The sequence below is a fragment of the Nanorana parkeri genome, unplaced genomic scaffold (assembly GCF_000935625.1).
Source record: "Nanorana parkeri isolate BGI_ZX_2015 unplaced genomic scaffold, ASM93562v1 scaffold906, whole genome shotgun sequence".
Taxonomy (NCBI): Eukaryota; Metazoa; Chordata; class Amphibia; order Anura; family Dicroglossidae; genus Nanorana; species Nanorana parkeri.
In genome coordinates, this window is record NW_017307174.1 from 579374 (window position 1) to 599336 (window position 19963).

General features: G+C 43.4%; 1 protein-coding gene across 4 annotated transcripts in view; it reads left to right on the plus strand.

Moving 5' to 3' along the window:
* Positions 1-437: 437 nt before the first annotated feature.
* ANKRD17 (ankyrin repeat domain 17) overlaps positions 438-19963 on the plus strand; it is a 111532-nt gene continuing 92006 nt past the window's right edge. For all 4 annotated transcript variants that reach the window (XM_018565996.1, XM_018566000.1, XM_018565998.1 and 1 more), the window contains exon 1: positions 438-731. In XM_018565996.1, the coding sequence (XP_018421498.1) occupies positions 576-731 (156 nt within the window). In that variant the 5' untranslated portion in view covers positions 438-575. The remainder of the gene's footprint in view (positions 732-19963) is intronic.

Genomic DNA, 19963 nt, shown 5'->3' on the forward strand with positions numbered 1-19963 from the left:
CACTGCTGTATGTGTGAACAGGCCCTTAGACTCAATTGTGAATGAGGCCTTAGAAGTAGCTGTAGAAGGGTAGTGGCTTGAGCTTCCCTCTCTTCCCCTCACCTGACCCCACAAAGGCGCGCTCCCTGCACACCCCTCTACCACCAGCCTAGTCAGGGCGCGTGCACAGCTCAGGAGAGGGAGGGACTACTAAGTGGGAGGCGGGGAATGACGCACCACGGGACACGAAAAAAAGGTAGCACTGGAGAGCAGAAAACCGGGGGACTGAGTCACGTGTCCAACCAAGGAGAAAAGCCAAACTGTGTAGAAAGTACGAAACATTCCAAATATAGATATCCATATGAATTCTAACGTAAAGTGAAAACGATGAGTTCGCCCTCAGTAAAAGTTTAACACCGCAGAGGTTTATCGTGTGAACTGAGAAGGGAAGAGAGCCATTAACCTCGCGTGCTAGCAGCCGCCTGTCCCTTCCTCGCCTCACACAGGTCCACGAACTCTCGCTGACGTCAGAGTTCTCGCGAGATCCTGGCGGAGAAGCAGTGCAGTGTCTGAGGAGAGGAGGAGGCCGGGGAGACATGATGATGATGGAGCCGCCGTTACCGCCAGCCCACAGGAGCCGCAGACAGAAGCGGAGCCGAAGCAGCCGCACGGCCAGCAGCAGCGACACGGACAAGAGCAGCGACAGTGGCAGCAGCAGCCAGGACGACGAGGAGGAGGAAGAGGTGTCCGAGGTGGGGAAGCCTGAGGGCGATATGGAGGGGGGAGGACTGGTCAGTCATGAGGTAGTGGTTACCGTGCTCCTTAGTCGTGGAGTCCCGCGTGTTGTGTGCTCTCTGCATGTGTGTGTGAAGGTCGTGTGATAACGCCCTGGGCTGGGGGGCCCACAGCCGGGGACTGATTCTGCCCTAATTAAGGCCGACACACGACCCGGGCCTCTCACTGCATTACCTGCGGTGCTGGGGGTTCGGACGCCGCAAGGCCTTCTGGGAGATCAGTCGTCTTGGGACGTGCCCGGTGTATATGTGTACCTGTTACGTGAGAACACCGAGGCCGGGGACCTGTTGCCGTCTTTCTCATTCCCTCTCCTTATTTCTAAAGCCCACATTCCTGTGAGACCAGGCGAACTATACACCAGTAACATATAAAAAATACCAAGGCAATTCTGTTCAGTTTTAAAAAGGCCCAGCCCTGGGATGGAAGAGAAAACCTTTGCAGTGCCCCACCACACACCTCACAGCTTAAATGCTCATTAAAAGCTGAGTTTACGTTTCATACCATGTTTCGTGTTACACCCATGTTTAGGGTGTAACATGAAACATGGTCACATATTTTTGTGTCTCTCTGCCTGCACAGCCACATCTATTCACAGGATCTGTGAATGGAGAGACTACCGGTCTCTCTGATGCAGTGGCAGAAGAGACTAGTAGTTCTTAATGAGGTAGAAGTGCAGTGATGTCATCATATTGGTAGCGCATTCATACTTCATCCTGTCCCGTAACTGAATGGGGCTGGAGGAAGAGTCTGGTGGAACCTAAGCACTGCATCCGCCAGCCACTGATCTCAGTTGCAATGCTTTACTGGCTGGCTGCACTGTTAAAAACCAAAACCCTGAACTATGCTTTTAAAGGCCTGTTCACACCCATTCCAGTGTTTTCCAGCACAATTGGCAGCGGGAACACACTGGATCGTATCCTGGCCGGCTCTCTGCATTCTGGGGCGTGAGGGGTCATGGTGGTGCATTCAAGTCAATTTCACCGCAGACAAGATCCCCCCTTCCCCCTGCAGAGTGATCGGCCACACTAGAATACGGGGCACAGCAATGCCTGTGTTCCGGTCCAGTGCGATCACTAAAATAGTAAAATAGTAGTGCGGGCATTGCTGTGCCCCGCATTCTAGTGCGGGGGGTGTGTGGCTGCGGTGATATTAACTTGATCGCCCCAGAATGCAGAGAGGATGCGATACAGTGCGTTCCAGCAGCTAAACATGCTGGAACGCACTCGAAGTCTGGGAGAGAAGAAGTTATTCCTTACCTTAACCCCTGCTCCAGCGCTCTCCTCTTCTCCCTGACACTTCAGGCTGTGGGAAGTCCCTCAGCATCATGGTATACAATACAACCAGGCCTGGGAGCACCTTAAGGAGTAGGCTTCATGGGACTGGTCATACAGATAAAGGGTGCCTACCGGAGTAAGGATATTATACCTTATTACTCTACCCCTAGATTTAATGAGTGTTTTTAACCGTTTGCAAGGAGAAATCTGGCCACAGATTTGTCTTTTAAAGGCTAATTCTACTGTTTGCAGAGCATAAATACACCCATATTGCAACAATAAAAAAGTGCATTTAGTTTTTTTTTTTTGCAATGGAGCCTACAAAGCATTGCAACCGTGATCAGTGCATCATGATTGCAATATCGTGTCCTGTGAATGGATCTGTGAATAAATGATGCGGCTGCAGGGTTGAAGCCATGCATGAGGATGGAGAGGATCAGAGAGAGGGGAGCAGACAGGAGTGAGGGGAGGTGAGGGCGCCCACACAGATACTAGTATTGGTGCATCCCTAAATTTTATGGTTGGGGGTAACCACAACTTGGCAAATGTTACCAAGGGGTCCCGGCCCTAGAAAGGTTGAGAACCACTGCTTTAGGGGGTCGATTTATCAATATTTTCACCCAATAAGACAACGTTCACACTTTGTAATTACATATTATGTAAATAGTGACTCTTGGGTGAATGTTGTGCAAATCTTTGGTGAAATATAATCCCCTGTACACCAGGACCTACTGGGGAAAAATGACAGCAACAAGGGACAAGAAGGTGTGCTGCAATGCTCGTGTGCTGACAAGCAATCTGCCAACAAGAGGAAAGAGTAGAGAGATTACTTTGTCCACCTGTTGCTGCTCCTTCCCTGTCCAGGCACAGGCTTAGGGCAGAGTGGTGACCTAGGTGTGTTGCTTAACAATAGTATAGTAGAGTCAGGGCAGTGGGGTACGGTGCTGTCTGGCACGGCTGTGTAAATCTCACAATTGGGTGGACAGAATTACACATTCTTTGCCAGGTAAGACCACCCCATAGATGTACTTCAATTGTTTATTTAGACATGAATTACAAATTTAAATGTTGCATACAATTCTAGGCATAAAAAGCTTCTTCAGTGGTTTATGTAACAAGCTCTACATTTGAAGGAAATGTTAGAGAACCAAATATTTTTCAGCAGATGAATCTGTCCTGTGTTTGTTGGCGTTGGATATAATATGGACACCGTTATTCCACAAGATCCTTTTTTTCGTTCTTCAAAAAAAAATGTTTTTCCCTAGCTAGTAGTGGTTGCAAAAATATAGTCAAATCTATTAGAGCTCATTCACACCAGCCTTTTTGGGTCACATTGGCTAGTGCATGGACAAGGCAGTTTGTCCTTATGTACTTTTTATATTGGTGTGTGCTGAAAATAGTAAGTCAGGTTGCAATTTTGCACAGTGGGTTCCAACGTGCTAGAGTGCATGTCAAGTTCAATAAAGTTTAGAAGAAAAAAAGCAAGCACTGTGATGTTTTACAATGCATCGCCGTGCTCGTGCACAATGTGCTCTATAACGCGTGCCCACTGTTGTGCATATCTTGATGTAGTCGGGATTTATTACAGTACAACTCTTTAGTTGATGTGGTTCAGAAAAGGCCAGGAATGTCTGTAGAGGTAGTCTTTCATTTTTGTAATAGAATTTGCAGGTCTTTATGCAATTAGATGGGTAGGGCTGCCGCATGTGTCTGAGTCACTATGATTTGTGTGGCCAGCAGGGTTCTCCCACGAGCTGCTGATATTCTTGGTGTGATCTGCATAGCTTATGACATTCAGTGACTCCACACATTATTTATTATTTTATTTACATTTTGCCTTTTGGTGCTTTTTATAGAACAGTTTTAATGTAATAAATACTTTGGCTTCTATAGCATATAGCTAGCATAGGAACGGTGTGTGCGTGTGTTTTTTAAATTTTATTTTAGGTTCTGACATCCCACATACTGCTTGTTGCTACTGATTTTATTCATGTGGAAGTTCAGGACAGATTGATGAGTGTTAAAATAGATTCATAAGGAACTTTCTATTTTTTCATTATTTTGGTTCTGAAAAGAAATCAAGTAGAAAATTATGTGGTATACATGTAGTTTGGCTCCTGAAACATTCTGTTGCCCAGACTTCCATGGTGCTACTATGCGGGGACAATCAAGCAATCTTTTTTTTAGAAGGTGAGCCATGGTAGCCCACATATTTCTCATGAAAGCTTTCCTGTAAGGCCCCTTTCACACGAGTGTCATCAGTTTAGTCAGGGTTCACGATACAAAAAATTAAAACTGAATTTGTTTACATCAGTTTTCACATCCGTTGTCAGTTCAGTTTACATCCATTTTGGACTTTTTGTTATTTAAGGTATGGTATATTCCCATGATTCTTTGCTTTCCCCCAGCATGCATTGAGCTTGCAATACTGCATTATGACATCAGTCGCAAAAAATGAACGTAACCTCAACTGATGTGAACTGATCATCAGTTTACACACGTTACATCAGTCTAGGTCATTTAAAATGGAGAGCTGATCTAGAGCTGCAGCTAACGATTATTTTCAAAATCGATTAGTTAGCCGATTATTAAGTTCGATTAATCGGATAAAAAATAAAATAAATTTTTTAAAAATGGCTCCAGTGATGGATGATCCATCTCAAATAGTGGACCTCAAGTGACACGAATGTAAACTGATGGTCATAAGTTTTAATTTTCACTGCCATAGAGATGCATTGTTGTCCGTTTTCCATCTGCAAACGAAGGGTTGGATCTGTGCATGGATCCTCTCGTGATCAGAGCTGTACGGATCGGATGTCATTGCTGTGACATCTGTGTCTGTACAGTTTTTTTTCTCCCTCTTGCAATGGAGGGAAAAACTGAAACTGCCAGACCCCATGTGTGTCTATAGGGAATCTGATGTAAACAGACGTGCCCGTTTACATCAGGGTAACCTCCCATCCGGCACGATCCGGTCTGTTGAAACTGAACACTGTTTTGTTTTCTTTTTTTTTGGACCCAACCACAGCCCGGGGTTAAACGGATGATCATCCGTTTACACGCGGCGCCCAATAGACTTGCATTGGGCATCCGATCAAGTCCGCCTGAAAAACTGACAGGCAGATCCGATTGGAGTGGCTGTCTGAATGGGCCTAAGAAGCTAGTAAACTAATGGCAACAAGAATAGTGTACAGAGACACTAATGTGAGCTTGAAATGAGACTGGGCAAAATTAACTCTGTTGGCTTTGTTGGCTTTATTTTGGTGCTTGTTTTCATAAATAAGGAGTGACACTTGTACACTGGAAGAAATTGTTATGGTCATGGCAACTCTCCAGCAAGAGAATAGCTGAAGAGAACGCTCACCTGCTGCTATGGAAATGCTCCTCCAGTAGAAGATCCGCTTCATCTCTACACAGGCATGATTTTTACTGGGCCATTGAGCCATTCGGGAGAAATGCTGAGTTCTGGAAAATGGGGAGAGTAAGCTGCCCCAATGACAGCCTGAGTGACCTTTTGCTGAACCTGAGCACGTGTGGTGGACAGGGGGCAATGCTTAATGCTAAAGTGGCTCTCCCATCTACCCAGTAAAGCAATTCCCAATAAAAGAAATTGTATTCTTGCCTTCCATATTTTATCCACTTTTAAGCCCAGCAGCCTTCATCAGACTCTTTATCATCCCATGCTTCTGGAATGTCAGATGCCTGTGAACCATGCCATGCTTTGTATTTCCATTTGCTGATCCTTACAGCTGTATTGAGCTGTTGGCCTACACCAGAGGTAGGCAACTTAAGGTGGCCATACACTCTACAACCATCGCAAGACTTTAGTCTTGCGATGGTTGTAAAGGGATTAAAAAAACGTACGATCTGCCTATCTTGGACAGGCAGATCGCACTCTCGATCATCACAAGCCCGTCCCCCTGGGGGGCGGGCTTCCGATGACCGCAATGCTGAACGGGCAGTGTGCGCGTGCGCACACCGGCCCGTTCAGCATTTATCTTCCGAGCACCGTTCTAACCAGCCGAGAATCGTACGATTCCCGGCTGGTTTTCGAACATGCTGGTTCGACAGAAGACGTGCGACCGTACAGTAGAAACGGTCGCACGTCTCCGTTCACACTGCTCGATTATCGTACGAAAAACCGATCGCATACGATTATCGTACGATAATCGTGCAGTGTGTGGGCACCTTTAGGCAGTCCGGCTGTGGTGAAATTACAAATCCCATCATGCCTCTACCTCTGCGAATCTTGCAATGCCTTATAGTACCACAAGAAGCATAATGTTGTTTGCCTAACACTGGCCTACACTTTCAGGCAGCTTAATGCATAGTTCAAATAAGTATGATTGTTTCATGTACCAAATTATTTGTACTTTTGGCCACCCATCATTGAGATATATGCACACAACTTATCAGTTTAGCATTACTGCTTTCTGGGTTGGCAATTGTTCCTGAACAAATATGATGATGCTAATGAATCATTAAGTGAGAAGGCTAGAAGTGAAGAGGCGACATCCTAAAGCCCTGTTCACATTGAGCGATTTATCGCGCGGTAATTCCCGCGCGATATCGCGCTCCAATGCATTTCAATGGGGCAAAGGGTCCTGCTGTCGCGGGTCGTGTGTTGCTACATCAGGACCCTTTTTGGGGCGGATTTAGCCGCGATTCAAGCTTGCTCAATGCAAGCTTGAACGCGATATCGCGCGGCAAATCTCGCGATGTCGCGCAATATGCAAATCGCGCGACAAACGCGCGATTTGCATATGGCGCCGTGGGAACGGGGCCTAAGAGAAATATAGAGGCCTATGTTTTTTTTCTTGAAAATGCTAGCTGCCTGTCTATCTCTGGCATCAATAATTTGAGTCAGTGGCTAATAACCCGCTTGCAGCTTGTGATGTTTAGGCAAATTAAGACTTCTTATCTGCATGTTTGTTTCAGGTCAGTTACACAAAATGTTAATGTCTTTGCTTGAACATAACATCCTGGCAACTAGCATTTTCAAAACAACATTTTCAAAATCACTCAGCCTCATAGTTCGAGCCAACGTGTGACAATGAAACTGTCATGGGTCGGCTCAATAGATCGGGAAGTGAGCGAACACATACCGTCGCTCGCTCACTTCTCAATCCTGTGCCTGCAGAGAGTCATGACTCACGGCTCCCTGCAGGGATTCCCCCATATCTCTGTCCGATCCTCCAGTGCTGACTGGCGGAACGGACGGGGGAGGGTACAGCTGTCACTGCCTCTAGATAGGCAGAGCCAGCTGTCACTCACGCAGCTGGGTGGATCCAGACAGTATTGTCGGGATCCGTCCCGGCTGCGGCGTCTCAGTATATCGCCAGCTGTAGCTCGCGGTATACTGAGCTTTGGGTGACGGGAGGACGCTAGTTTGTGTCCTCACGTTACCCTTAGGAGAACTATGGGGAAAAGCACTGACCCCATAGTTCTCCTTTTTAAGGGAGTATCAAACTTGCTTAACTCACCCACACATTTTTTTATTCTGGGTAAATGGAGATGGTTTAGAACCTCTATCAGATTATTATCTTTTCATCATGTGCGGGGCAGGACACTAGCTGCATGGCATTTTCAAGTTCTCCCTGTGCCTTTGTGGGTTTCCTCTGGGTACTCCGGTCTCCTCTCACACTCCAAAGACATTCTGGTAGGTTCATTGGCTCCTGTCTAAATTGGCCCTGTGGCACGTGTGATAGGGACCTTAGATCATCTCCTCAAGCAGGGACTGATGTGAATGTAAAGCTCTGCATAAATTGCTGGCACTATACAAATACTACCAGTATTAATAATAATAATATGAATTGAGGAGATTTACCATTACCTTCTGTCCCTCTGCTGCTATTGTGGAAAATAAGGAAAAAGTCTTTACTTACAGGAAGTAAGGATAAATCCCCCCCTCCCACAGAGGGGTTGATTAATTGAAGGAAAACTTGATTTTTACTACTCTGGGGTTGAATTACTAAAGACAAATAGGCTGTTTACTTTGCAAGAGAATTTTCCCTTTACCATTGTGAATGAGGTCAAAATTAAATTTGCAAACAATATCCAATCACGTCCAAGGAAAATTAAGAGGATTAAAAAAAACACAATTTTTGCTTGCTTATGATTGGATGATGGAAGTCAACAGTGCTTCAAATCATTTACTATGCTAATGGGAATTCCCCAACAAAGTGAAAATCCTATTTTTCACCCCTCTAGTTACCCGTACTTTATACCTGTTAGCTGTTTTTCTACTTGTTAAGGTTACAGTTAGTTTAACTTTGGGGAGCAGAATATTCTTTTATTGTTTTGTGTCCTTTTACCAGTAATAATTATTAATCTCTAAATATGTATGAATAGATATAATTTAAAAAAAATCTTTTTTTATTGGGTAAGGAAGAACTCCTGTCAGGTTTTTATTGTGGTTTGCTGTCTCCACTGGGAAGATTCACCTTCAAGGAGAACTATGGGGTAACCTTCTGACCCCCCCCAGCAATACTGTCGCGATTCACCCAGCTGGCTGATTGACAATGGGATTTTCCTATCTAGCCATCTGTACCCACCCCCTCCCCCATCTGTCCCTCCACTCAGTGCTAGACAATTGGAGAGGGGCAATCCCTGCAGGGATCTGTGACTGACAGTCACCGCTCTCTGCAGGTAGATGATCAGGAAGTGAGCACGCAGTGGTATGTTTTCACTCATTAGCTGATCAATAGAGCCGACCTGTTAAAGTTTCAATGTCACACGTCGGCTCTATCTATGGCGATGAGTGTAATTCACTCACCCCATAGTTCTCCCTTAAGCCTGACTATAATAAGCATTGTGGTTATACCATGTGCAGCGTAACTGCAGCATTTCTTATTGCCTCGCCCAAGTACGTTAGAATGTTCTCATGAGAATCTATTGTCGTTCCCAGGGTAGGAAAGTAACTTGCTTTTAGTATTTCACTATATTTCAGCACCATTACCTTGGCATTTTGGATGTCTAATGTGTTTCTAAACTCTAGAACAAAAATGTTTTATTGCAGCTTACCAGTCCTTTTTTTTTTTGCCTTTATCTTTAACTGGTAATCCTGAGAATAACACCCTTCCTGCCTTAGGGTGGGTACGCTCACCCACACAACAGTGTACCTATGAAAGGGGCTATAGTTGTCACCCTAGGCTGGACTTCCTGTCATTATTTCCATCAAATGTGAAAGACACTGCTTTACTGGCAAGATCGGTAGGCATTTTCTATAGTTACTAAAAAAATTTCTTAGCCTGAAAAAATAAAACAAATTCAGCCACCACATCTAAGTAAGCTGCAGTATATTACTTTTTTAATTATTGGATTTCTATATCCTTTAGGAGCACAGTGCAGTTCTGCATCAAACACCATTTTTTTTGTGGGAGGAGCAAGCGCACACGCTCAGCTGGTTCTGAAAGCGGGGCGACATTTGGCTTTTTTACTCTAAAAAATGGCTTTGTGAATAAAAAATGGCTTTGTGAATCAGGTGTGTACATCGCAAGGTGTTAAGACCTAAGGCTGTCATCTCTTGAGGGCTGAGTGAATAGAACTAGAGAATGGTATCCAATAGGTATGGTTGCTGTCCTTCAAAAATCAATGCAAGGGGATACTGTAAAAGCACATAGGTCCAAATTAACTTTCAGTTTAAATACATTCCAGTTGCATTAAAATGAAAGCTATGCAGCTATTACAGTTCATTCTTCAGAGCTTGGGTTCTTCATTCAGAAAAGCCCATCTTCCCTGCTGATTGGTGAGATTCAGCTCTGATTTAGCAGGCTTGTTAGACCTCTGCAAAGACCACTGCTTCCATGCAGAGAGCATAGGTCATTCACTGCAGCATGTTAGCAGAACACAGGTTTTTGTTGCTGCTTTCTAAGGTGAACAAGCTGTAAGATTTGCACACCTTTTGTTTTGATGCTCCTGAATTGTAGTTTGCTTATTTAAACTGTATGTTTAGATGGGCTAAGCATAGCTAAAACTTAAAGACAAATATTTTCCAGCTGGTAGACTTTTTTGGTAGAAGAGACTTTATAAGTCTCTTCTGTAAAAAATAAATATATATATATATTAACTGTCTGCTTGCAAGTTGTTTATCTGTACATGGACTCCAGCAAATGCACAGTTTAGTGCACAGTCCCAGGCCATTCCCGGCATCTGTAAGATACTATGAATGGATTTGGGTGTCAGAATAATGTAAGAGTGTGCATGTGGAGGCAGGGAGCTTTGGACCTCACATCAGTGAAGTAGAGCACATATACAGGTAAGTATGCTATGTGTAATTGCACATTATGGCAGATGCTGACAGGGTCCTCCCTAAGTATCTGTAGGTGTTCCTATTTCTTGACAATATCTGTGTTCATGAGTCTATCATAAGAAAAGACTGATCAACAGTGTTTTTTGGGAGGTTGCCATGAACGAGAAAAATGTTCTCCCTAAAAAAAAAAAAAAAACCCCACACTTTGAGTTTTTTGGTTAATGGACACCATGTTATTTTTTGGACAAAAAAATGCACTGAATTTCAGTGTCTGAACTTCATCGTAGGTGTGAATGATGGTTGTGGAAGTATGATAGCTGTGTGTGGTTCTTTTGCTGCATAAGGTTGTGAACAGCTAGCAGTTACTGAGTCCCAGGGAATTCCAAGTTTATCAAGAACTTCGCCAGGCAAAATTTTAGGTGTCTGCTCAAAAACATAGGCGTACAGCAATACATAGTGCCTCATAAAAGTTAGTCTGTTTTACAGTGATAAAGAAAGTTCAAATATCCTAAACGTATACATGGACTGAGTTAGATTTGTATTAAAGAATGGGCCAAGACCACATCCTTATCCCTTTTAGGCCCCCTGTTCACAAACGTGTGTTTCTTTTCAGCGCTGAAACGCATTAAAAACAAAATCCCATGTATTCCTATGGGGGCCTTTCACATGTTGCCTCCTGGGAAGGTTACATCAGCAGAGCATTACTGGGAAATCTCAGGGAAAGGCATTTTCCTCCCTTTTAGATGATGTGAATGGTCACATGTCCTAGTCACATGTGCCAGAGTTCTGGGAAGTACTGGGAGATCTACTAACCTGCCCTTATTTAAAATGGCCACTGTCAGAAGACTGGTTAAGGAAATAAAAATTAGGTATGCAAAAAATAAAAGCCGGCAATTATCTAGAAGTATGTGTTTGTAGATTGTCATTACTAAACATTTCTAAAGGTGCCTTTATTGTTATTTTGAAGATATGTCTTATTGGCAGCAGCAAAAACCATTTGATAGGTTTGCCTGTAAAGCATGGTACACATGGGCTTCAGCTTGTGTGAGAGCTGTGTGCATAGCAAACTTTTACAAAGTGTTTGTCAAGCTTTTAGAAGCTTTCCTGTGGCCTTTAAAGTGGATATTAAGACAAAATAAAATTAAAAGAACTAGGGCTGCAGCTAATGATTATTTTCATAATTTCAACCAAAAACCCAGAAAAAAACACATGATACAAATGTTATAATTTGAGATGCAGTTCAGTGAGTAAAATAAGTATTTGATCCCTTACCAACCAACAATAATTCTGGCTCCCACAGACTGGCTATGTGGTACACAGATTAGTCCTGTTAATTTAACAAGGTGCTCCTAATGACAACTTGTTATGTATATAAGACACCTGTCCACAGAATCTTTCTTCCATTCAAACCTCGCCACCATGGGCAAGACCATAGAGCTGTCAAAGGACGTTAGGGATAACATTGTAGACCTGCAGAACGCTGGAATGGGCTACAAGACTATCAGCAAGAAGCTTGGTGAGAAGGAAACCACTGTTAGAGTGATTATTCACAAATGGAAGGAATACAAAATGACCATCAATCGCCATCGGTCAGAAGCTCCAAGCAAGAGTTGACCTCATGGGGTAAGGATGATCATGAGAAAAGTGAAGGATCAGCCCAAAACTACACGGGAAGAGCTTGTGAATGATCTCAAGGCAGTTGGGAAAACAGTCACCAAACAAACCATTGGTAACACAATACACCGCCATGGATTGAGATCCTGCAGCGCACAAGGTCCCCCTCCCCAAGAAGGCACATGTACAGGCCCGTATGAAGTTTGCCAATGAACATCTAAATGATTCAGAGATGGATTGGGAGAAAATTCTGCGGTCAGATGAGACCATAATTGAGCTCTTTGGCTTAACTCGACTTGCCGTGTTTGGGGGAAGAAAAATGCTGACTATGACCCTAAGAACACCATCCCTATGGTCAAGCATGGAGGTGGAAACATTATGCTATTGGGCTGTTTCTCTGCTAAAGGTACAGGCCGACTTTGCTGCATGGACGGGGCCATGTATTGTATGGATGAGAACCTCCTTCCCTCAGCCAGAACACTGAAGATAGGTCGTGGATGGGTCTTTCAGCATGACAATGACCCAAAACATACCACCAAGGCAACAAAGCAGTGGCTCAAGAAGAAGCCCATTAAGGCAATGGAGTGGTCCAGCCAGTCTCCAGACCTAAATCTTATAAAAAATGTATGGAAGGAGCTGAAACTTCGAGTTGCCAAGCGACAGCCAAGAAGCCGTAAGGATTTAGAGAGGATCTGTAAAGAAATGTGGACCAAAATCCCTCCTGAGATGTGTGCAAACCTGGTAGCCAACTACAAGATACGTCTTACCTCTGTGCTTGCCAACAAGGGTTCCTCCACCCAGTACCAAGTCATGTTTTGCTTGGGCATTAAATAATTATTTTACTCACTGAACTACAACTCAAATTTATAACATTTGTATCATGTGTTTTTTTTTTTATTTTTGTTTGATATTTTGTCTCTATCATTTGAAAAATTATAGACCTTTAATTTCTTTGTAAGTGGGCAAACTTACAAAATCTGCAGGGGATCAAATCATTATCTTCCACACTGTACGATTCCACATATTGTATCGCTTTAAACACGCTGCAAGTATAGAAAAAAAGCTGCTGAAAATAGTGTGAACTTCTGCCTTCCTGTTTGAGCTGACAACACATTCTTTTAGGGCGCATTCACACGCAATCGCTCACAAAACTTCCCCCTTTGTTCTGGGGCGGGAGGGGGCGTGGCGGTGCATTGAAGTCAATGGCACCACAGCCACGCCCCCTCGCCCGCAGTGCGATCGGACATGTGGCAAAAAATTGTCCACTGCAAATGCAAAAGATAGAGTATGCAACATTTTTTTGCGTTTGGAGTGGACCAGAACGCAGGCAATGCTTCCTGAATGGGACTTCCGTTACTCGGTAATTGGTATCGGCGAGTACCGAAAAAAAATTATCGGTGCTCGGTACCAAAATACCGGTATCGGTGCATCCCTAATTATTACATTTATTACAAATTCATAATATATACAATGAACAATTAATAATCAGATAAAACCTAGTTAGGGGATCACAGCCCTTCCATCCTAGTTACAGCCCCATTACATACAAATTAGGGCTGTCCCGATACCACTTTTTAAGGACCAAGTACAAGTACTTCCCCTCATGTACTTGCCGATTCCAATTACCAATACTTTTTATTAAAGGGACAGGCGACTTTAAATGATCCATAGTACAACTACATGTTATGTACTATGGATCATGATTTAACCTATTCATGTTAGCAGGGGAGAATTGTAAATCTATTGCTGGAGTGTAGTGGAGATGTGTGCTGTATATATGTACTACATATACATTACACACGTCCAGTACACTATAGCAATAGATTTAGGTTAAATCATGATCCATAGTACATATACAGCACATACGTCCCGTACAATGCAGTTATAGATTTACAATTATCCCCTGCTAACATGAATAGGTTAAATGATCCATAGTACATAATATGTACATAACATGTACTTGTACTACGGATCATTTAACCCATTCATGTTAGCAGGAGAGAATTGTAAATCTACTGCTGCAGTGCATTCTATATGTACTGTATATGTGCTACATATAGAATGCACTCCAGAAGTAGATTTACCATTATCCTCTGCTAATATGAATGGGTTAAATGATCCGTAGTTCAACTACATGTTATGTACTATTATTTACTATGGATCATTTATCCCCTTTATATTAGCAGGGGATAATTGTAAATCTACTGTGGTGGATTCTATATGTAGCACATATACAGTACATATAGAATGCACTGTTGCCTCGATCGCGGTGCCTCACGATTTTAGTTGGCGCTCCAGGTGGGGTCCTAATTTAGGTGGCCAGGGCCTGCCTCGAGCGCTGCCCACCAGAGCAGCAGTGACAAGACGCTCGGCGCAGCGCGGTAAATAAAAATAAAACAAAACAGCGCAAGCTTCGGCGCTTTGTATCGGGGCATTTTGACAAGTACTTGTCAAAATGCCCTGTATCGGTCCCGATACCGATGCTTGTATCGATATCGGGACATGCCTAATACAAATACCATCATGAATATCATGTAGAATGTTCATATCTCATTGAGTCCTTCATCATGTATATTTGATTCCGTAATTCATCCAGGCGGCCTATGTAGATACAATCCTTGTTTACATAAGCCACCTGGATGAATTACTGAACCAAATATACATGAAGGAGGACTCAATGAGATATGAACATTCTACATGATATTCATGATGGTATTTGTATGTAATGGGGCTGTAACTAGGATGGAAGGGCTGTGATCCCCTAACTAGGTTTTATCTGATTATTAATTGTTCATTGTATATATTATCAATTTCTAATAAATGTAATAACTGTTATACTTGTGCAATGGTTCATATCTCTACAAACCCCAGTTCTCCAATTGTGTGATTACACAGACCTTGGATATATGTTTTTGGAATATTTTGTATTGACGTTTCATAGCTTCTCAAAGCCACTTCAGTTCCAATGAGTGTCAGGAACGTACCTCAGCATTTGTATCCACACAGGTAGCACAGCACCTTAATAACACCATAAAATGTGTAGATGTTGACTGTCCAAGAATGGGATGGGAGTAATAAATTGTGGAACCATCCTGTCCTAGTTACATAATCCCAGCCTTGGTGTCAGGGAGTCAGTCTGTACACTTGTTAATTCCTTGATTTACATAACTAATGGTATTTTTTTTTGTTGCCAAATTGCTGAGGTAGACATGTTCAAGCATTACACTTTGATAAAAGCTTGTACATTCAAAAGACCAAGGCTAGTTGGCATAAGCAGTGTCCCTGTACATCAGGGAGACAAAACAAACTGTCAACAAATGGATGGCCCAAAATGGGAGGGCAAATTCTACAGGTCCAGACTCAACAGTTCCTACACCTTAAGGAAAAGGGGTATTCTTTTGAGGACCGTTAAGCTGGCCATAGACCTATACATTTTCTATGGTCAGATGGAAAAAGTGCAACAGATTCCTCCATCTACCCTAAACTGTGTGGCTGGAGGAATCTCCCACTGGGCCAAACCTCAGTATCTGCTAGTCGGCCAGCGGGGCCAACTAGCTTGGCCCTGCGGGAGATTCCTCCATCCACACAGTTTAGTGTAGATGGAGGAATCCCATTGCACTTTGTCCACCTGACCATAGAAAATCTGCAGATAATCTATCGGTGTATGGACCACTTTAGGTGCACATTTTGGTGAGCAGACAACTAGTTTGCAAGAGGTGTAGAAAAAACGCCATCAATATCATACTGGAACAGTCATCCCTCAACAATAAGCCCAATAAATAACAACCCACTTTGTGGTATATCTAGCAGACTAAAAAAAGAAGTTCCTTTATTAGGGTGTACATGCACTTTATAACTTCCAGTTTTAGGATGTAAAACACATTCATGGGGAGTGCCATCAGGCTTTAACAGGCCTTTACCATGTGTCAAGTAATTCTGAAGCTTGCTGAAAGCTGCTAGCAGTTTGTTTGAAGTTACATTCAGCACTGCCCTAAAGCGCTGCCACTGTAAAAAGGAGGAGATAATATATTTGCCTAATCCGGTGCCCATTTGTGAATACTTTGCCCTATTACACTGCAAAGCCACACCAAGAATTTACATATCTGACACACTTCTTGTTGTGTCACATGCCTACCCCCGCAGTGTTATGTAGTTCCCCTTGACACAGTAGTGATGTAGGTGTCCACATAAGGAACCACAGAACACACATGGGGGGAGGGTGTTACACAGACATCCAACACATCTGGAAGGGTGTCAGATGTGAAGATTCTGTAGGTAAATATACAGTTTGGGAGAGCAATCTATGACCAGTCACCAGACCAGGTACTGTAAGTTTAAAGCCACGCTTCAGCCAGAATGATAATTTAAACACCCATACTGGATGTGAAAATTATTATTAAAATGCTGGGTGTTATGTGCAGAGGACAGCTGCAAAGCAGAAAGATCTTCTCTTGCAGGACACCGCTTCTGGGCACTGAAGAGAGGGAGCGACGTGTCTTGAGCGGTACAGCACTCCGGTCATATCTTCAGTGCCCAGAAGCTAGGCATCCTGTGCATGGGGCGACATGCTGCAAGGTAAGATGTTTCTACTTTGCAGCTGCCCCCTCTGCATAGAAAACCTGGCTTTTAAATGAAAATGTACACACACTGTACAGTGTAAATTGTTATTCTGTCTGGAGTGTGGTTTTAACATCTCTTTCTTTATCGGAGATTTTTTTGTTTTGATATTTTATTTGACAGTGATTATTTAACCACTTGCCGTCCGCCCGTGGAAAAAAACGGACGGACGGCACTGCAGCATTGGCGGGTTGCCGTCTCCAGACGGCATTTTTTTTCTGCTTGCGCGCGCCCCCTAGCGGGCACGCACGGGCAGAAAAGACCCGACCATTGCACACACCCGTTACCGGGTGTTTCACATATAGACGATCGGTGGCTCCATAGCCCGCCGATCGTCTATATTTTTTTTCCCCCGACCCTCACCTTGAATCCCGGGATCCGCTGCCCCATCTGCGGCCCGGGATTGGCTCGGAGGGCGTCAGGAGGAGGAGGACGGGAGTTCAGCCCCTTGCTGATCTCCGTCCGGGCTGTGAATGCAGACGTGATGTGTATTACATCACTTCCGCATTCACCTGTCAGTCATCTGGCTGCTATAGCCAGAGAAAAGAAGCTGATGAAGCAGATCTCTGCTTCATCAGCTTCTTTTGGGGTATGATTGTGAAAATGACTTTATACTGACAACATTATGTGGTTTTTGCATTCAACAGTAATACAGAACATGGGCCACTAAATGGCGGATGGAGCGCTGGATCTGTCTGGACAGCAAACGCGCCCCGTGCTGAGTTACCGTATGTCTGGCTGATAGTGAATGCACTGGTGTCCGAGGCCAGTACATCCACTGCCAGTCATAACCCGGCGCAGGTCCCGCATGTTGATAGGACCATCCAGCGTTTCTAGTAACCAGTGTCACCAATTGTGTGGCCGCCCCCAGCAGTGGTCCTAGCAACCAATGACTGCAAAGCAGAGGGACATTTGCTTCACCTGCACTGGCTGACTGATAGTGGCCAGCGCATCAATGGCCAGTCATTGCCTGGCTCAATGGCCAGTCATTGGTGGCTCAATCCACGGGCATTAATATCCCAGAGTAGGTCTCCCTCCTCTGCAGTCATTGGATGCTAGGACCACCGGCGGTCCTAGCAACCAGCGCCTCACTTGCCCTGCTCCCAGCATTACCTTCAGCCTACTCTGCCTCCCTCTGCCTGCTGGTATGTGGAGACAGTGTAATTTAAAAGGGAACAACCAATTTAGGGGGGAAAGCTGAATTTTGAGAGCTATTAATAATGAAAGGCATGGGAACATCTACTGTGAGGGGGTACTTTGCTGGAGACAACTAATGTAAGGGGGCACGCTGATTGGCAACACTAATGTAAGAGGGCATGCTGACGAGGGGGAAATAATGTAGGGAGGTGCTCTGATAGGGAACACTATTGTAAGGGAGTATTGAGGAGACATGGGATCCGGACCTCTTTGAATTTTCATTTAGTACCCCAGGTATAGAACTTTTTTTTTTTTTAACGTACCTAGATTTTTATATTTTTTTTTTCTCTGCATTTACATGCAGACCTTTAATTCACAAAGATTATATTTATTTTTTAACTGGTGCTGCAACTGCCTCATCACACTTGGCAGTGTTACATTTTGCTGGACATCTTGGTCTGCATGGAAAATAAAAAAATGTGTGACTTCTCTGAATTTATTCATGACATAATCTTCTTTTCATATACGTGATAACAAACACACACAAATTGTACATCTTCGTTTCATTATTTAACAAATTATATTATTGGGGCTATTGATAGAAAAAGTATGTGAAGCCTTCAAATAAAAGGACCACTATGGTATCCTTTTAAATGTATGTGGGTAATACGGTACATGTATTGATTCAAAAAAGTATTCAGTATATTAATTCCCTTTTTTTTGTTTCGCAGCTGTTCTTGCATTGCTGTATCCCTGAACCCTCAGGTTACAAAATGTTCCAGGAGTGTCACAGAAAAGAAAATGTTGCAAACCCATTGTTAAGTTACAGCTGTCTTAAACTGGTTGCCTGATTTACACATTTCTTATTACATTTTCTCATGTGACAACAATGGGTGGTTTGTGAACAGTATCTTTTTTAGATCCAGTATGGGCTTGATGAAGATGATGATTCATTGACTCACGTGAACCTTAACCCAGGGCTTGACAAATTTCTCGTGAATCTAGGAGCCAGCAAAAAAAGTTGGGGAGTCGGGGTTTTTTTTCTGCTTTTTTTCATGTGCACATTCGCAGGGGCGAGGGACTATATATATAGCAAAACTGGTATATGTGCATCCCTTTTATTTATATTTATAAAAACTAAATCATACATTAAAACAGAGATGTACAAATCCCAGGAGCTCTGTGTGCGCCTTACAAATTACAGCTGCCTCCTAATTTTTTAATTTTTCTCTAGTGTAGTCTTGGAGCTCAAAAGTATCGGTACATGTACTCGTACTTGTACCGAGTACTGTACTTGGTATCTGTGCAACCCTAATATATAGATATAGATCTATAGGGGGTCTCGCAATCCTCCTTTGTAATAGCACTTTGTAGATGACAGGTTCTCTCGGCATATTAGGGTCTATTAGACCCCAAGTGTCACATTTCCACTTCACTGGGATGACCGTTGCCTGCTGAGGCAGCTAAATATAAACACAGAAGGCAGTGGCTGGGAGATATATCCAGCCTGATATTGAATATTTCACTCTCTGCTGTCAAACAGCAGAGGAGGGACCTGAAGGAGATATAGTTCATTTTAAAATAACCAATAGGCTGGCTATTGCTCCCAGCCGCTGGATGGGACACTTGTCACCGGCTTATTTTCATAATCGCTTATTTGACATTTTAATTTTTTCTCTCGATTTAATCGGATAAAAAAAAAAAAAATAGCATCCTTAATTTACCATAAAATACACAAATGCAGTGTTACAAACTAAGTTTACTTCAGAATAAAATTGCATGCGCAATTTTTTGCAGTCACACTGCACAGCATTGTGGTACCGTGCATTCCAGTGAGGGCGATCACACTGTAGGTGGGAGGCGCGTTTGGGGTGTCAATGAAATGAATGGCACTGCAAAGCACCTCCTGCAGCAGAATTTGTCAGCCTGAAACCGAAAGTCTTTTTTTCCCCCACCTTTTTAGAATTTATTTTTCAATAATTGTATTGTGCGCACATGGTGCTTAAATATCTTCAGCCAGGGAATGACAGCTGCCAGTGGCAAGATTCCGCAGACAGCAGCTGAATGTAACTACAGCAGGTAGTGGGCTGGTGCAATAGCCAGCCCGCTATTGGCCATTTCAAATTGCTCTGCTTTTCTGCCAGCATGGAGAAGAGAGCTAGGGGATCCAACCAACTAATCGATGAGAATGGTTGACAACTATTCTCATAATCGATTATCAATTAAGCAATTTAGTTGGTTTCAGCCCTACTGGTGACAAGTATCTCATCCAGCAGCTGGGAGCCCCTGAATGGGA